Source organism: Sparassis crispa (genome assembly GCF_003851025.1).
Source record: "Sparassis crispa DNA, contig_000000F, whole genome shotgun sequence".
NCBI classification, from domain to species: Eukaryota; Fungi; Basidiomycota; class Agaricomycetes; order Polyporales; family Sparassidaceae; genus Sparassis; species Sparassis crispa.
Window position 1 is genome coordinate 1,142,359 of NW_020939747.1, and position 19,578 is coordinate 1,161,936.

Consider the following 19,578-nt stretch of genomic DNA (forward strand, 5'->3'; position numbering starts at 1 on the left):
GGAGATCTAGACGAGAAGGCGCTGACGAGAGAACACAGCAGAGGGTGGAATGGAAAATCCTGTATCTAGTATCGCCTGGAAAATGCACTAGAACGAATTCAGCACACAAAAGCAGACACAAGGAGCGAACAGAACGCACGCGGAAATTAACCGACTAACCGAAATAGAATGAGCCCACAAGAGCCAACATGAAAGAATACAAGGGACTTACACATAAGAGTATCGAGAGATGAGGCGTGACAGATGCAAACAACAGTTCAAACGAAGCTCGGGGCATAGCTATAGTGATGTCTGCAGAACACACAGATGCCGTCAACACGTCAGCGCCGACAGAAAGGCAATCTGACGGAGATAACAAGAAAACACACTGACACGCCCGCTCACATCCTGCCCACGGCAGAGTGCGTGCGCGTCCTTCCCACCCGGCTCTTCTGTTTTGCCTTTTCCTTGGTCTTGGTCTTGACCGTGTTCTCCAGCCCGCGCACCGCTTTGGGCTTCTGCAGCGGGAGTGAGAACCCGTTTCCATGGAAGTTGGCGAATGAGTGTGGCGTAAGGACCGACTGCAGCGGGAGCTCTGTCAAGGCGACATGGAAGCTATGGAAGCCTGCACGTTCACGCATAGGTCGCTCGGGTACATGGCTTGAATTCGGCGACCGCAGCACAGGGCTCTCCAGAATGTCCGCGATGTCGAGCGCAGTATCAAGTTCTGGCACGTCACCTGCTCCGGAGGCCCAAAAGCTCGAGATGTCAGATTCCGTGCTGATATTGTACGCCAGCGTCGGCGTGTGCGTAGGAGAGGATACGGCGCTCGTAGGGTGGGAACGCCCACCGTGAAGGACCCATTTGCTGAAGTCCGTGCTTCCGCTGTCCGTCACAAACAGGGACGCAGGAGGACAACCTACGTTGTCAGAGTTGAGCTGAGGAACGAGAGGGCTCTCTCGAGCCAGGGTAGCACTAGCCAAGGATCGACTTGCACGAGGAGCACTAGTAGACATGAAGTTATTGCCATTTACCCATTGCGGTTGCGTTAATGGGAAGACACTATGTCCAGGGAGGAGCCGTTCGTAATAGATCTGCTCTTGTCTCGTCATGAAAGCTTTGTACGTCCCTACCGACTCCTGTACGCCGCACGCAGGGCCGAGGACACCAGACAGACACTCATAGTATGCTTCCCGTTCAGGCTGAGATAGACAACCGCCGTCGGCCAGAGGCTGCAGGAAACTGAGCTTCTCGTTCTGTAGCACCGGAGACAGACAAGCAGACTTGCGGATCTCTTGAAGTTTGTGCAGTTCGGCAACCTGATCGAACAGCTGCTTGGCATGAGCAGAGACGTCTTCAGAAGAGCCAGAGACAACGCAAGGTGATGAGGGAACACCGTCTAGGGAAGTGACAGGAACCATAGTAGCGCGCATGTCGTATTTGTCGGAAGAGAACTCATACAGTGAGTCGTCGCAGTTACCGGTGAACCATCGTTGCTTTGCCTGACCAAATACGCAGGGTACGCCGCTCGGAGGGGTGAGAAGCAAGCTGGGAGTAGACCGGTTGCTGTCTGTGGGGTCATCACTCCAGCTGTTGGGCGTCGACGGTGTAGACCGCGCCAAGTCGGCCAACGGGCCCTGCCTGATCGCCCTCTGTGCACCGGCATCCGTACCACCGTCAGTGACCAAAATCGCGCGCATATATGGACCCCAATACGCACCGGCGCGCGCGGGCAGCTGTCTTGGGGCACCCTACGATTCTCCTCCTTGGTCACGCGGAGGCCCTTGCTGTGGAACCAGTCGTAGATGTGCCGCCTGTTGGCGCCGAACTTGGCCTGTATCGCCTGGCGCACCGCGAAGGGTGGCATCTCCGACATCCCGGGGCGGAGCAGCGCGTCGAGCTCCCTGACGAGCTCCGGGCCAAGGCGTGTCGCGAGGCTCTCGGGGTTCACGCGGCGTTTGCTGCTATTCGACGTAGACACGGACGTGTCTGGCATTGAGTGTGACAGTTTTCTGCGCTTCGGCTCCGGCGGAGATGGGTGCGCCGCTGCTGGGGACATGCGGGCTGAAGCGGGAATGCACTTTGAGGGAAGGAAGGTGTCGCAGGAGGTGGTGTGCTTTGCCATACTAGCTCCTTGGTTTCCGAGATCAAACGAGAGTATCCGTACGCGGGAGATTCTCTTGAGGGACCTTCTTGAGGTAGGTGTAGCACCGGTGCAGCTACGGGATCCAGTCAACCCGTGCTTCGTGTTTAGAGGCTAGTGCAGGCGGACCTCCGGTAGTGTTGCGTAAGAAACTCAAGGCAGGTTATTAACGTTAGGTTTATAACATGTTAGGTCCCAGAGGTATTTGACACCATGTTTTTAACGTTTAAAACATGTGGTCACATGACCTATTTTCGCGTACTAAAAACTGTAGATTTCTCCATTTTTGCGTCTGTTCTGGAGGCTGCAGAAGAGATCGGAGGGCCCGTACGTATGATATTCCTACTCTACTACTCGATGACCCCGTATCCTACCAGTGGAACTGTCAGCCTACATCTGAAGACCTGTTACCTGTTCTCTTACGCCCTGCTCGACCAAAAGGACATGAAATCTGAAGGAGAACTGTTAGTGGCTGTCAAGTTGTAGTCTATAACTAGAGCATCTGACCTCAAATGAGGCCTTGTGAGCAACCCCCGCACGCCGTGGCCGAGTACGCTATGGGGAAATCCGACGCGATGTGACCATTGGCGCCGGACTTATTGACATAGGCATTTTGGCCTTATGTTTTTAACATGTTTTTAACGTGTTAAAAACACGTTTAAAACATACATGTTTTAAACATGACAGTTTTACATGCAACACTAACCTCCGGACACGCAATACAGATGTAGTCTCGCAAGCGTGACGTTCATACTGTGCCGTTCCTCCGCCTCGGAGGCTGCCGAGCACTAACGTCGGACATCGAAAAAACCACTGCAGCCAGCACAGCGTAACGTCTGTGACTTTCGGTGTAGAAAACCGCCTCTCCTGCGCCCAAGGGGCACGCGGAACTTTGATCATCGACATTAACTCCCCCCGTATTCAATACTTTTTGGCGGTTCGGTGTCCTACTCTGAACTTTCCGATGAACTTTTTGGCACACCTCAATTTTCCGTAGTTTGAGTTGGCAGTGTAGTTTCTTCATGCATCACAAGAGCATCCCTCTATTTTTTGTGTGAAAAAATCATTTCAGAGGAAGTGTAGAAGCTGATCCTTGTCTTCGAATCAGACAGGAATGGCAAGATCATGTGATGGATGGGCACTCTTCACTAAAGATGCCGTTGTCCGGTCCAAGTCCGGTTCAGCCAGAATTTGTATGGACTTGAACCTGAACCCGAACTTGGGTTCAGCCAGGTTCAGGTTCGAAGTGGTCCGGTCCATGTCCGAACCTGGTTCGAACCATGATTATAACCCAACATGGAAGCTAAGGTAGTAGTTCGCAACTCCTGTCCCATTAACTAGTAATACACTTCACTTTTTGCGCAGCAACCTGCGCACACGAGTCATCTGTTAACCGCCTTTTCTCTGCTGCACATCGCACCGCCGCCAACATTGCCTCCCACCTTCTTGCATGCTTGTACCTTCCCTTGTATGTTTGAATGACTTCAAACGTCGGAGGTATCATCCTGCTGCAACACTTTGTATCAGTGAGTCCTACATCCGAAAACACCTGTTCACAAGGCACTGAAGAACCCTGGATTGCAAGGTAATCCCATGCCATGGAGCTGAGGATCGGAAAATGAGTGCCGTTAACCTGTAGAAAAGGAGAATAAGCGAAGGCCGAAGCAACAGTGGAAAGGGGACATACCTTCCACCACTGGGGAATCCCGGTGAGGTTCCCACCCTCTAAGGAGAGTAGGTCCTCATCCAGATACTGTTTTAGCTCTGCACGGGGATCTCGAACCATGTCCTTCTCATGCGCCCGTCTGCCTGCTGTCGCTGTTGCAAGCCATGAGCTACCATAGCTACGGCTAGCAGGTACTGGTACGACAATTGTCCCCTGAGATGCTGAGGATCGATTCAATGAGACATGCTTCACACTATATTTATCAAACTTCATGGGAGATGTCAGTGCACTGGCCAGGAAAAGCAAATAATAGTGATGTTATACTTACAACTGCTTCCATCACTGTCTGGGCATGCACTTGACCGTCGCTATCCCAGAAAGCAATGAAATACTCATTCTTGATACATGGATTGAGATCTGGTAGTGTTTGAGTCGTACACTGGCACAACCGTGGATTAAAACTCACACAGCTTCACAATATGTGCCGAGGAATTATCCGTTTTGTTGTAGTACTTCTCAAGTGTTATAACACCAATGAGAATAGCCTCCTTGAGGGCATACATGTCTGCACGCTTGGCCATTTCTTGCCATGTCACAATAAACTTCTCATAGCCTGAGAGAATGCGCCATACACATGGGACTGTCTCCGATGAGAACAGCTCTTGAACCAGTGAGGCAGCCTGGAGACCCAAGAGTCAAAGGTGAATGAGAGGATATGAGAATAAACTCACATGAAGGACTTCGGTGATCAACTGGACATGATTCCAGTCCTCACTTAACAGCCTGTAGTAGCTATAGCCTCGCTGGTCCTTGTCGACATTCGGCACTTCATCAGAGTCATCAGCGAGACTAACAAATGAGATCACAGCCTTTTGCACAAGTTAGCAAGTAAATGATATTCAGACAGCAGACCGAAATACCTTTTTGACTAGTAAAACTCGGCATAGTACCTCATGCCATGATCCTCACTGTGTCTTGCAATATGGCAATAGCTCCAAAGTCGGACATTCAGCCCTAATACAGCACTTCTTGAAGAACACCTTTACTTGCAGTGACCGGTGAACCTTACAGATTCACTTTTATGAATTGAATAAGAGTTTGTGAAGGCTAAACGAGCGCACCTTAATGATGAGGCTGAGTAGAAGTGCTGCAATTGTCGTGGAACCCTTCAGATTTGGGGGAAGTGCTGCAATCGTGGCTTCAACCTCCTTCACTAGGACCTCAACATCATCTTTGGTCTCGTCTTCATCTGCAACAACTTCACCATCTGTAGCATCAGCAGGCGGTGCAAGAATTGGGACGTCCTCTTCCTAGCCAGTCCATGAATTCTTCTCTTTGGTTTTCGGTGACAGCACACAAAGGAATGCTCCCTCACCAAGGTTTACAGCATGTGAGAAACAACTGTACAGCTATTAGTTAGTACGTGTCAACATCTCGACCATCCTAATGACTTACTGAGATCGTTGCTCCTTGGCATCAAATGCAATCTTGTCGTTCTTGAGTTGCACCTCTAGTGTACACATACCCTTGTTGTTCACTGTGACATTATCAGATGTCAGGTTCTGCAGCTGTAACGTACAGTGTCCGAGTCGAGAAATCAGTATCAATGGCTGAGCATGCCATTGGGAGTATGGCAGATAACTGATGAACCTTATCAAGTATACCATACCTTGAGCATATTTGATATAGGACTAAGCCTGTATTTTCACCGCTGTGGCTACCCTCAAGTTCCGAGAATGCGAGTAACTCAGTCCATAGCTTCCAGTCATCTGTTATGTAATGGACTATCACCGCAAGGTAGGCACGCATGATTGCAGATGTCCATCCATCAAATGTCAGTGACACTCGCCCGGGTGCATCCTGAAGTTTCTTGGCAAGCTCTTTCTGGATTTCAGCTGCATGGCCAATGATGCGTGTGGTGACATATGTGTGCTTCGGTATGTCCTTGTCTGTAGACTTTCGGTGCTGATATTGAAGCAACCCTCGGAATGACGCATGCTCAGTGATGTTTAGCGCCTTTGAGACTTCAGTTAGTCTTCATTGCAAGTCATTGAAATGCACCGTCATTCTCACCTGATCTGTCTCCACCACAAACTGGAGAATATTCTCCTCGAGACCTTCCTTGGACCACTTCACTGACTTCTCCTTCACTTCAGCATATTGCAGTATTGAGCTCTGTCTGTAAGTTCCTATTTATTACTTTTAGATGCAGACATCTTTACGTGGCCACGAACAACTATATATCAGAATCCACAGGCTCTCCACTCAGAGTTTGGTCCCCACTAGCAAGTCGTTCCTCTTCTTCCTGCGGCATGGCTCTTTTGTTTAATTCAATACCTCTCTCGACTCACCGCTCTTGATATACATTGTAATGGCTCATCCCTTGACGTGCAATGTGAGTGCGCATGGTAGAGTGATTACCCTTGAACATTGTTTGTAGCTTCCCAAACTTGACATGATTGCTCTTCTTCAATGCACTGGAGTGTTGTCACATGTGAGTTCAAAATTGATCATATCCAAACATCACTCACATGCAGATATTACATCTCACTGCTTGCTTCCATCGTCTCGTGGTACAAGGGTGCATATTGTCGAGATATCGGCCACCACATTACCTTTCTTGTGTGCTTTCTTGGCCACTGCGACTATTTCATTGACATTGAGTGCCGAACTTTCAGTGGCAGTGGATGTCGATGCATTTGCTGGTGCTTGTGGGGTTCCGAGGATAGTCTCACTTGCTGCCGCAGATGGTTGAGGCAGGAGAAGGTGTTCTGTTGCAGGCCTCAGTGTTGCCTTGACCTTGGGTGCAACCTTCCGGGTTTGGACAGATGTTGTGATGTGTGGCTTCTTCTTCGTGGAAATATCATTAATATTGTCAAGTCCAGACCTTTTTTTACCCTTCGATGATGATTCACCTGGCTGTACCTCAATAAAGGTGATAGGTCGAACAGATAGCAGGTCAGGTGGACGAGGAAGAGCTGCTACAGATGAAGATGGTGAGTGATCCAATTCCATATCTTTTGCGCTCTTCAGTGATCCATCAGCATTCAATGCAGGGGTATCTGAATTCATCACCAGGAGGGTTGGCCAGAGACTTATGAACTCAGAGGTAGTTCTGCAGAAACTCGTATTACAGAGGCTTTTAATAACTTGATAGTACCATAATAAATTGAAGCCCTGAGAAATTGACAGCCACAGAGACAGCTATAGATGGAGATACTTCTACAGGAGAAATAACATTGGTTCATGGTTCGGTCATGGTTTGACCAGGTTCACACATGGTCCGGGTGACCCTTGAATCTCATGAACCTGAACCTGACCTGCTGTGAACCATCCCGAACCTGACCAATGGTGGACTGGACCACGGTCAGGTCCGGAGTTCAGAACCGATTCTTGTGGTTCAGAACCTAACTACGGCATCTTTACTCTTCGCAGGCTGAGGCTTGCCCGAGCTCAGAGACAAATTGAGCACTTGTACACTTCCCTGCCTCTCGATACTGTTTCTCTCACTCAAGGCTGTCTTCCTTTGGTGGATATGTTTTTATATGAGGGTAGATTGATATGATGTACTATTTCACACACACAACTAATGTTTTTCTTACTGCATGAGTCTGTCTGTCAAGTTGAGCCTCAGCATGGCCCTGCAGAGGCATTGTGCAAGTGATTCAGGCCTTATCAGGAGTCCCAATTGCTTTGATTAAACAGTTTATCTCAAGTTGAGACCAGTATTAGACATTGGTCAAGTGGATGAGCATACATGACAGTAGGATGTTACAAAGTCTGACTTTGGGTGGGAGGCTCACTCCTATATTGAGTATTCAAGTATTTGAAACTGGTTCCAGGGTCCTGGCTGAACTTTTGGGTAGCTGATGTCGAAACTTTTAGAATTACCTGCCCCTTGCCTGTGCCTGATGGCTATCCTGTAGTCACCTCCCCTTCTCCCACTACTCTTTTTTTTGGAGTAAACATATGACATAAGTGTGTGACTGCAGCTTGGGCAGCGCATCCAAGGTCTGCTTGATGGTGGGGCTTACATCTGATAACCCTCCAAGGAGGAAAAATGCTTTTATGCATGCCCACCCAAGTAGTCTTCCACCATCTGCTCTTGAATGCTATTGATGAGACCATTGGATACTGGCCAGAGTTCAGCAGGCATTTAAGGAGCACACCGTCATGATCGACAGGCATCCCATAGATGGTACCGACTGGCCTGTCTTTATGTATTCGGGCACTTACAACCTTGACCTGCCTTGGGTTGGAATGTTGCATGGACCCTTGCTCGTTCAAGTACATGTCATTGTTGCTCTACTCTGCTATGGCCATTCAAATGAGAAGCTTTTACAGGCATTTATACACGTATTTTTGAGCCCATCCCTGGCCTATTCTGAGGATGACGAGGATGCACACAGTGAGAATGTCGACCCAGAATCATCAAATTGATCCACCTGTTCTGGCAATGCTGAGATGAATGGAATGATGACTGTGACTCCACAATCAATCGCTTATGTGGCCTGTCAGGTGAGCGCTCCATCACAAACTCAAATTCATTTAATAATTGATCCCCCATCTGCAGCTCATGTTTGTGCTCTGCTCTGCAACTGTCTTCAATAAATTCAGCAAGGATCACCGCTGCATTGAGTTTTATTGCAATATCTGTGCCTTTTTTGCAGACCCAAAATTTTGCAAGGAAGCACAGGAGCTTCTCAGATGGTGGAACTGGTTCATCTTGCTCCATTCTCAAGTGCGAAGTTACTTAACCCATCAATCACAGTCATATCTTCTCGGAGAACCACAAAGCTTTGCAAAGTGCAGGCAATTATCACCTTGAGCAGCTCAAATGCACAAAGGCGGCAAACTGTTACAACACTCCTCAGTTATGGCACATCTTTTCTTTTTCCTTTCTTCGTTTCCTTTACTTTACAAAACCACGTGATCCAACACATGACTCATCAGAGCACAACCTCCGATTCTCTACCCAGATGCCCAGAACCCCTAGTCTAGGGTTACACCAGATCCAACTCCAGACCTTCTTCCTATCACACATGCAAGACGTGCATGTATGCCTCATCTTTACCTCATTCTGATACATGACTCATTATCCCCATTGATACTGATTATCTCTCATGATCTTACTCAGCTTTTCCATACATATTACTTCCTCACTGTTACCTTGCCCAGACATCGTTTCACCTTATCTAGCCAATGAACAATCCTGTATTACTGCGTAGTACTGCGGATACCTTTTGTATAAGTAGACGACCTCGTCAAGCTGGATCCCCATCTCGACCTGGTTACCATTAAACCAGCTTTTCACTTGCCTTTGGCTGAGATCGACCGTTAGTAGCAGACAGTGACTACGAGTCATAAGAACGAACCCTGATCAACCTTCAGTGCGAGGACATTGCCAGAAGTGTCTCTTGAACGGACTTATGTCTTAGACTAAGACCTTGTCTCGTGACGACTCGACGACTCGACTTGACGCTCGTGTTTCGCTGCCGCGTAACATTAGGTTGAGATCTTATTACTCTCTGTGACTTCCCAAAGTCTAACAATGAACTACCGACCGGACCGAACCTTGAAGACTGAACGATACACCTGGATTCAATTGCTAAAGCACCGTTTGAGATTACTTTGTAATCGAGGCAGCTGAAGGGATAGACTGATCACTCATCCTTGGAGAGGGGTCTGTCCGAGAGACCAATAGGCCGAGGAGGCTGAGGTAATCACTCGAGCAATTAGGAAATAGGTATATCAGTTTGAAGACAGAAGACACTCTACGGGCTTGTTAGCCGACGACGAACGAACCCACTTAGTTGAGGATGGTGTGCAGTCTACGTGTAGACATAGGCCACACAGAAGACTTTATCCATGCTGGCTTTGAATTACATCAACCCGACTGCTCTTCCAGAGCAGTACCGCGAGCACCTCACATCCCAAGCAGAGTGGAGCACAGAATGAAATGCACATTTTATAGGAGGAAGGCCCGTATTCATCAGGCCAGACAACCATAACTTCGACTACTCCCCAGAGGAATTCGAAAGAACACTCCCCCATAATCTTGGTGGGATAGTACTCCAGCATATCGCAGACAGCAGTATAATGACCTCCTATCCAGGAGAGAGACCAGACGCCCCTTGGAACCCCCCTGTCCAGAATCCTATACCCCAACCGACTCTTGCACCAATCGTACCCGATTACATACCACCAATGGCTACAGTTACCATGGATGAAGGTCACCACCATGTCAGCCAGAAGGAACTTGGTTTTAGAAAACCTGAGATCTTCAACAGTTCAGACCGTTCGAAGCTTAGGGAATTTATAAACCAATGCAAGAATTACATGGCTGGAAATAGCCATGTCTACCAGGAGGACAATCAGAAGATTGCATTCGTGCTATCGCACATGCAAGGAGGAACAGCAGGATCATAGGCGCAGAGCTTCATAGAAACGGAACTCACCAATGACGACTTTCTTTCTTATGGAAGTTGGAGAGAGTTCATTGTGAATATGAACAAAGCATTTGGCGATGAAAATATTGAAGAAACTGCTCGTACCTTGCTGCGTAACATCAAGCAAGGGACTCATACCACGGACGACTACATTGCCGAATTCCGATCACTTGAATCCAAGGCGAAATTAGAAGATGCCAGAAATATCGAGTATTTCAAGTGGGGACTTAACGACCCACTCCGACAAAGGATATATGGGATGGAGAGCATGCCCAAGACACTTGACAAGTGGTACGAATACACCTCACAGTTTGACAACCAATGGAGATCTGCTCAGATCTTCAAGCGAGGAGCCACTACGATGACACGAGGAAAAAGCCGATCTACCCATCGTCCCTACTACTCGACTTCTACGAAGGATCCGAATGCAATGGATGCTGATCGTATCAATATCTCGTGCTTATCCCCAGAGGAGCAACAGAAGAGAATGAAAGAAGGATTATGTTTCCTATGCGGAAAGAAGGGCCATATGGCCAACGACAGACAATTCCACTTCCAGTCTGGAAGTTTCACCCATGCTAGAACGATACAGCCTGGGTTGGACACCGATACGATTACATGGATCAAGAAGATGCGAGAAGACCTTGCACAGAAGAAGGAGATGCTGAAGGAAGAAACCAGAGAGGAACAGATCGCCTATGTGCGAAACATCTTCAACAACATGACTGATGAAGAACGAACTCAGTTGGGTTTTTGAAACGATGGCCATTAGTAACGCATGGACCATCACATTTTACCATTATCTCCCCTCATTATTTGTAACACTAGCGGAAATTCAATCACTGTGAATATTTCGTTGGGAGAGAAGGAAGACATTACAACAGAAGCCTTGATTGATTCCAGTGCGGCCGAAATGTTCATGCATATTCGCTTTGTGGAAGAAAATGATTTCATCAAATGGGAATTACTGAAACCGATTAAAGTCGTAAATGTGGACGGCACACCAAATCAGATGGGTACCATTACTCACTGTACCTGGAAGATGATGAAGATTGGGGGAAGGAAGACACTTACTCGCTTTCTCTTGACCGGCATTGGCAAAGAGAATATACTTCTCAGCATGCCATGGCTTAAACGCCTTAATCCGATGATCAATTGGGAAACTGGTGACTTTTGGTTTGGCAAAGACGCCAAATGGCCACTGAAACCCACTGTCGAAGATGTACCAGACGAAGAAGTTTCAATTTTCAAGGAAGATGAACCCTCAGAGTTAATCACCACTGAAACTTTTCCTACCTTATCTGGACATTCAGAATCTATCAGAGAAATCATGACCGATAACACTGAGCGTGGCGAGTTACCCACAGTGCAGAATGGTACTGAACAAGACGACCCACCATTAGAACCTTCTATGGATCAGCTTGATGATGACGATCTAGTTATCTCCTATATCGCGGGAGAACCAATTATTGGGATATTTGAACCCATCAGGAAGGAATCACCTTTAACGAATGAAGAGACTGAAACTGCAGTCTTCACTATACGAAGAGGCCCCACCATTGGAAGAATGACACACAATACTCGATCTCCATTATTCTGTAATGCACAGAATATGGTTTTTTATAAACCATCCGAGAAATCACAAGAATTGGCACAACAGGCACACAAGGAAGCATCAGCTGCAGGCAAACCCAAAACCATCGAGGAGTTGGTCCCCAACTACCTCCACGATTTGAAGTCAGTCTTTGAGAAGAAAGCAGCCAAACACTTCCCAAAAACTAGGCCTTGGGACCACGCCATTGACTTGAAACCCGATTTTATTCCATGCGACTGTAAAGTCTACCCGTTATCACTCAAGGAACAAGGAGCGATGGATGACTTCTTGGAAGAAAATCTGTGAAAGGGATACATTCGACCGTCGAAATCACCCATGGCCTCACCATTCTTCTTCATTGGAAAGAAAGATGGAGCACTATGCCCCTGTCAGGATTACCGATACCTGAATGTAGGGATGGTGAAGAATGCCTATCCCCTCCCGCTCATTTCTGAACTCATGGATTAACTCAAGGGTGCATCGATTTTCACGAAAATGGATTTACGCTCTGGATATAACAACGTCAGAGTCAAAGATGGTGACCAGTGGAAGGGTGCATTTAAGACAAACCACGGACTTTTCGAACCTATGGTCATGTTCGTTGGACTCTGCAACTCCCTGGCGACTTTCCAAATGATGATGAATGCACTCTTCGAGGACATGATCGATGAAGGATGAATAGTCATTTACATGGATGATATCCTCATCTTCTCGAACAATTTGGAAGAACATCACATTCGAACCCGATGCGTACTCCAATGACTCAAAGACAACGACCTATTCCTTAAACCGAAAAAGTGTTTCTTTGACATTAAGGAAGTCGAATTCCTAGGCATGATTATTCGAGAAAACTACATCGGCATGGACCCTATCAAACTCAAAGAAATTGCAGAATGGCCTGAACCAAGCATGGTAAAAGGTGTTCGCTCTTGCCTCAGGTTTGGAAACTTCTATCGGAAATTCATTGCCAACTTCTCGGATATTGCCAAACCATTGACGAACCTTATGTGCACTGCTGCTGGATCTCCACCTTTTGAATGGACAACAGAATGTCAGACAGCTTTTGGTGCATTGAAACAATGATTCAGTACTGCCCCAGTGTTGTTGCTGCCCGACAAAGCAAAACTCTTTATTGTCGAATCTGACGCTTCCAAGTTTGCTACGGGTGCAGTTTTACGACAAGCCGATATCAATGAAGAACTCCATCCTTGTGCCTACATTTCACAGACGCTCAATCCAGCTGAATGAAACTACGAATTCTACTGCGAACTTCTTGGAATCATTCGAGCCCTTACCGAATGGCGCAATTATCTAGAAGGCTCTCCTCATCCCGTCGAAGTTCGCAGTGATCACAAGAACCTCACGTACTTCCATACAGCCCAGAAGTTAAACCACCGACAAGCACGATGGAGTCTCAAATTATCATAATTCGATCTTCACCTCATCCATGTCCCTGGCACTCAGATGATCCAATCTGATGCGCTATCTCGTCATAACGGACTCGATGACAGTGAAAGTGACAACGAAGATCACATCCTTTTACCTGATGCACTGTTTGTGTGATCCATTTCCCCGATGCTATTTGACGAAATCAGAAATCACGCAGCAAAGGACCTCATTGTTCATGAAGCCCTTGAAGTGATCGCGCACAAAGGGCCATTCCCAATAAAATCCTCGCTCTCTGACTGGGAAGTTCGCGATGGTGTCATCCTTTACAAGGGAAAGATTTATGTTTCACCATCCAAACCTCTTCATCGTGACCTCGTTTGACTACATCACGACTCCCCTGCCATGTGTCGGAAAACTCTTAGCGCCCATATAGTGTCACGGTTTTGTCACAATTTCATTGAATATCCTTGAGTTACAAATTTCATTGCCTTTTAAGGCCATTATAAGGTTTTGTCACGAAGAAAAATGCCCAAAAATGGTTTAAATGGTACTTGATGGCAATGTGACCAAAAAGTGACAGTCACAATGCATCACAATTTCATTGAGTACCATTTAAACCATTTTTGGGCATTTTTCTTCGGGACAAAACCTTATAATGGCCTTAAAAGGCAACGAAATTTGTAACTCAAGGATATTCAATGAAATTGTGACAAAATCATGACACTATATGGGCGCTAAGAGTTTTCCGACATGGGCCACCCTGGAAAGTTCAATACTCTTGAACTCCTACGTCGTGAATTTTGGTGGCCCGGCATGTATGCATTTGTCAACAATTACATCGAAGGCTGTGCCGCCTGTCAACAGATGAAACTGAATACTCACCCAACTCGTATTCCTTTGGAACCAATCTCCGCAGACCCACACGCAGTACCATTTTTCTGTTGCACCACAGATTTTATCACCAACCTCCCCGCTTCCAACGGCTTTGATTTAATTATGGTCGTAGTAGACCATGACCTTACGAAGGGGGTGATTCTTACACCCTGCCTCAAAATGATCACAGCTGAAGGGACGGCCAAGATTTTTCACAACAAAGTTTACTCGTGATTCGGATTACCTGACCGAATCATCTCGGATAGAGGACCTCAATACACATCCAAGGTATTCCAAGAGTTAAATCAACTACTCCAGATTAGATCATCGATGAGCACAGCTTATCACCCTCAGATGGACGGAGAAACAGAATGAGTCAACCAGGAGCTGGAAATCTATCTTCGACTCTATTGCGGAAATAACCCTGAAACATGGGCCGATCGCCTGCCAGACCTCGAGTTTTGTCATAACATGAGGGAACACTCGGCATGGAAGATGAGCCCATTCCGCATCATGATGGGATACAAACCACGTGGACTCGCTTCCGTATTCCCAACCACGAACATTCTATCGGTTGAATCCAGGCTTGACATGTTGCAGAAGATAAGACTAGAGGCACTAGCCATGCACGAGTTAGCCCGACAACAGATGGTGGACCGAGTCAGACAAGGATCACCGAAGTTTACACTTGGACAGAAGGTCTGGCTAGACTCGAGGAACCTGAAGGTCAACTACGCCTCACGCAAGATAGTTCCAAAGTGTGAGGGGCCATTCGAAATCGTTGAAGTCATTGGACCAGCCAACTATCATCTCAGACTCCCGAAAACCTGGCGAGTTCATTCCATATTCCATGCCGCCCTTCTATCTCCTTATCGCGAAAATGACATACATGGTCCGAATTATGTGAACCCACCACCTGATGTCATCGATAACGAAGAAGAGTACGAAGTCGAAGCCATCCTGAATCATAAGACATACCGAGGTCACCTGAGGTACTTAGTCAAGTGGAAGGGATATTCGTCAGCAGAAAACTCGTGGGAACCTGCCCACAATTTACAGAATGCAAAGCAAACCCTCGACGCATATAAAAGGACCAGGAGAATCAAGTAGAGGACGAGGAAACTGGAATGACTATCACGACGGCCTTCCTCATTATCTTCCTAATCGTCCTCCACTGCACAACCCTTGCTTTCCTTTGGATCACCCACAGAATCCTTATCAGACGACTCATCGAACATACACTCTTCACACGAGACAACCCACACGCTAACGGCTGAGGTGATCAGAACGATGCTTGGAACTGACCAGGCAGTTCTTATCTCCGTGGGAATACTCTTTATCGCCCAATGGATTTTCATCTATTTGATTGTCACCCACATCCACGACATTCTATTTCATATCACAGATAACTGTGATCCCCTTAATGACCGAAAGGTATAAAAGGAGAAGAAGATAATGTATCATCAATGCCCACTTCTGCTATAGACGACCTTGTTCACAATATACTCGCTGAAGTCGCTTCCATGATTATGGGCACCCCCGCATCACCTACGCTTGTCAATGGAGTACCCTCTCGAACACAGACACCCTTTATCCACACTTCATCGCCCTCGCCTTCTATCGAACTCAGTCACACATCAGACGAACAAGAATTTGCCACACATCTGGTCTCGGCCATCCGTGTTCCCGTCGACTTCACAGACATTCTCGTTGCCCTACAAAATCGCCCGCAAGATCGACAAGCGATGGTTTCTATGCAGCGAGCATTGGAAATGGTCGAGTGGATGCAGACGGCCAGACAAGAGCTTATCGCAGCAGAGAAAAGGACGAGTAGAGCCCGAACTAGAGTTGACCAAGTCTGGTCGTTAATGCGCAGTACGGTCACTCGTACAGCACAGGAGATCTGGAGGGAGCATGGAGATGAAGACGTCCGACACATTCTCGGATACACCAATAATGCAATACCCGCATCCACTCCTCGATCATCACCGGAACCAATTCCTGTTCGACCTCACCCTCCTCATTCACATGTACCTACGGGTCGATCCCCGCTATCACAACCCTCCTTCTCACTTGCATCGACTTCTTTGCATCACAGTCATCCTTATCGCAATGGATGAACACATGAACGAGGACCACGAACCAGCCGACGGACGTGCTACAGATGTGGAGGTGATCATTATGTTCAGGATTGCCCCCGATGACAATGAAGACTACAATATTTCTTGTGGGACAAGAAATGTTAGACGGAAGCTGATGTTACAACGCTCCTCAGTTATGGCACGTCTTTTCTTTTTCCTTTCTTCATTCTCTTTACTTTACCAGACCACGTGATCCAACACGTGACTCATCAGAGCACAACCTCCGATTCTCTACCCAGATGTCCAGAACCCCTAGTCTAGGGCTACACCGGATCCAACTCCGGACCTTCTTCTTATCACACATGCAAGATGTGCATGTATGCCTCATCCTTACCTCGTTCTGATAAATGACTCGTTATTCCCATTAGTACTGATTATCTCTCACGATCTTACTCAGCTTTTCCATACATATTACTTCCTCACCGTTACCTTGCCCAGTCATCGTTTCACCTTATCTAGCCAATGAACAATCCCGTATTACTGCGTAGTACTGCGGATACCTTTTATATAAGTAGACGACCTCGTCAAGCTGGATCCCCATCTCGACCTGGTTACTATTAAACCAGCTTTTCACTTGCCTTTGACTGAGATCGACCGTTAGTAGCAGACAGCTACTACGAGTCATAAGAATGAACTCTGATCGACCTTCAGTGCGAGGACATCGCCAGAAGTGTCTCTTGAACGGACTTGTGTCTTAGACTAAAAGACCTTGTCTCATGACGACTTGACTTGATGCTTGTGTTTCGCTGCCGTGTAACACAGTCTACTTATATACTAGCAAATAAGAGACACTTTAGGTCTGCTACTATAGAATGTACCTGAACAAAGCAAGGAAGACATTTGGCCTAAGATTGCAGTAAAGTTGCATTCACAAACACATTCATCCAATGACTTCTTATACTCCAGGACATTATGCTATAGGATGGGATATCCCATCTAAGAACCTGTTACTCTCCAATCTTAATAATACAATGACTACTATAGGTCTTTAGGTAATTATAGTAGTCTAACAGATATATTCAGACAAATGATAGCCTGAATAGCTGTCAGCATACAAATAAATCACATTTTAGGATGTCCTTAAAATGAGATGTCCTTAAAATGGAATGTCCCATTTTTATATAAAGTGTTAATAAAGCACTGATTTACTGTACTATGTAATTACAGTTTATATAGTATGGCAGTAGATGAAAAGATGAAACAACAAATATACAACAGCCTAAAATACATCTTCTGCTAACAGTGGGACATCCTTATGTACCCCTGACACCATGGAACAATCAGTAATACTGGGATAAACAATTAATGTCCTAGCCTAGTAGGATATCTCACATAATAATCATTCCATATGCTCAGCCTATATCCTATCTATGCTCTGAGCAATCTCACAGAATGCTCTGGGACATAATAGATACCATGGTCAGTCTGACACTTAAGAAGCTCTTAGCTATGACATACTATAGAAGATCTTGTTGCTAAGAGCTAGGGATAAAGGGTACCCTGAAGTGTTCTTATAGTTAAAGATGGTGAAAAAGTTATGTTTAAAATACAAGAGTATAGCCAGATCATCAGGCTTTTTGCTGCAGTTCGAAAGTGTGAAGAAAATTATTTAAAGTTTAAAAGTACCTTTATATAATGTTTATACATCAACTTAAAAATTATAAGATAAGTGCTTAGATCTCTGAGAAAACTGACAAGCTGAGGGAGCCTGTTGATTGCCTCAGCCCTAGTGCAAAGAATGTGTATAGAGGAGCATGTATAAGAGACAAGATAATAAGTAAAATAAGATGATGAATAAAGTGAGATAATGAGCAAATAAGACAATAAGCAGGATAAAATGATAATAAGCAGGGCTGCAGGATGAGATAATAAGCATGTTAAGATGTCGAGCAAGATAAACCATCCTTTTATGTAAAAGGTCAATATAAGTTAAGCTTTTCTGATGCATTACATGGAATTTAAATTCAATCTAACATTACACACAAAAATTAAAATAAACAGTGCTGAATGAAATGAGTTAAGTGAAATTAGAATATAGTACATTTTGTATGCTCATGCTGGTCATCATACATTGGGAGAGAATTTTATCACCACTACTATACCATCTGTTGCTGCTTATGCAATAGCACGATGACCACCAGAGCAGTGAGCATGAATGGACCGAATATGTATAGTTCTTGGTACCATGCCCTGCACACGGATGAGGACAGTCTGAAAATGCAATAATCAAGAGAAATGGCCCAGCTGTTGAGGAGATATCAGTGTTTGAAGTTGAAGGTTGTCGAGGTGGAAATCTGTATGTATTTGGCCATGCAATATGACTTCTGAAATCAGCAATAATCTGGTAGGTAGGTAGGTAGGTAGGTAGATTACCGGCATTGGTCCCATTCAGGAACGCCGGGTTGTCACACCTAGATCTCTGCTATGTACCCGTGCACAGTACACTACAGAAATCTAGGATACAACACATCCAGGACAGAAATTGCTCCGATCAATGCGTACTCATCTACACAGCTCCCAGTGCATCGAAGTTGATTTGAGGGCAAGGGAAAACCCAGTGGGAAAAACCCCGAACTCAGGGAGCTGCTTCAACAAGAGCACTGTCCCACGAAATCCATCAAGGATGCATGAGACTAAGTAGGCTCTCCAGCTGTTGTTATATGTGGAAGAAGTGTATGCTTCCTTGTGTGAAACACTTAGGATGTTGTACGTGGATGTGCCAGATATTCTGCACCATACACAAAAAAGCAAGTGGGACATAGCTGCATGTTCACACATCAAGTGTGACACTTTCACAGGTAGCAAAGAGTGAGAGCTGCACGTCATGATTTGAAAGAGTAATTACAGGTTGTGTGAAGAATGCCAGCACAGTCACTGTGCATACTTGACCCCACTCACCACGATGCCCGATGCACGATGTGCACATGGAGCATAATATGGAAGTGCTGCACACTGCTGGATCTCGAGCTGGGGTATACAGGTAGCGCGACGGCTCGCGGACAAGGGGTCGACAACAGCAATGCGATGGATGAGAATGCTCGCATGCAAAAGTACTCGCGTTACAGGACGGGCAGTGCGGGCACTGTGTCTCAATGCTGACCATAACATCGTGTTCTGTAAACACACTTCTCATGTCACGATGGTCCACGGTGTCGTTAGAGTAGCAGAGGACGATATTCATGAACAACACAAATAGGGGTAAGGTGAGTGACAGGTAGAACACTACCATTGGTCGGCATCCGCAGTCACAGGCAGGAGCAGCGGGCGACGCTGGTCATAGAGCCATCGGTAATCACTTCCTCGCAGTCTGAGGGCATCCACCATCGGTGGGCATCCACCGCCAT

At 46.4% G+C, this 19,578-nt stretch overlaps 4 protein-coding genes across 4 annotated transcripts; 2 read left to right on the forward strand and 2 right to left on the reverse strand.

The window, feature by feature from the left end:
- Positions 1-6: 6 nt before the first annotated feature.
- Positions 7-2,104, reverse strand: SCP_0103760 (hypothetical protein; the record flags this gene model as incomplete). Its single annotated transcript, XM_027752613.1, has 5 exons — positions 7-87; positions 140-154; positions 212-367; positions 423-1,631; positions 1,700-2,104. The coding sequence occupies 5 exons, from the start codon at positions 2,102-2,104 to the stop codon at positions 7-9; spliced, it is 1,866 nt and encodes a 621-aa protein (XP_027608414.1).
- Positions 2,105-3,606: 1,502 nt separating this feature from the next.
- SCP_0103770 (hypothetical protein) lies at positions 3,607-6,860 on the reverse strand (the record flags this gene model as incomplete). The annotated part of the gene is made up of 13 exons (XM_027752614.1): positions 3,607-3,638; positions 3,680-3,755; positions 3,810-4,055; positions 4,117-4,205; positions 4,255-4,468; positions 4,520-4,657; positions 4,910-5,055; positions 5,164-5,189; positions 5,244-5,325; positions 5,510-5,804; positions 5,862-5,967; positions 6,140-6,265; positions 6,340-6,860. The coding sequence occupies 13 exons, from the start codon at positions 6,858-6,860 to the stop codon at positions 3,607-3,609; spliced, it is 2,097 nt and encodes a 698-aa protein (XP_027608415.1).
- Positions 6,861-10,295: 3,435 nt separating this feature from the next.
- Positions 10,296-10,994, forward strand: SCP_0103780 (hypothetical protein; the record flags this gene model as incomplete). Its single annotated transcript, XM_027752615.1, has 1 exon — positions 10,296-10,994. The coding sequence occupies one exon, from the start codon at positions 10,296-10,298 to the stop codon at positions 10,992-10,994; it is 699 nt and encodes a 232-aa protein (XP_027608416.1).
- A 156-nt stretch (positions 10,995-11,150) lies between these two features.
- On the forward strand, positions 11,151-12,137 carry SCP_0103790 (hypothetical protein; the record flags this gene model as incomplete). Its single annotated transcript, XM_027752616.1, has 1 exon — positions 11,151-12,137. One exon carries the CDS (start codon positions 11,151-11,153, stop codon positions 12,135-12,137), a length of 987 nt encoding a protein of 328 aa, XP_027608417.1.
- Between the last annotated feature and the right edge of the window lie 7,441 nt (positions 12,138-19,578).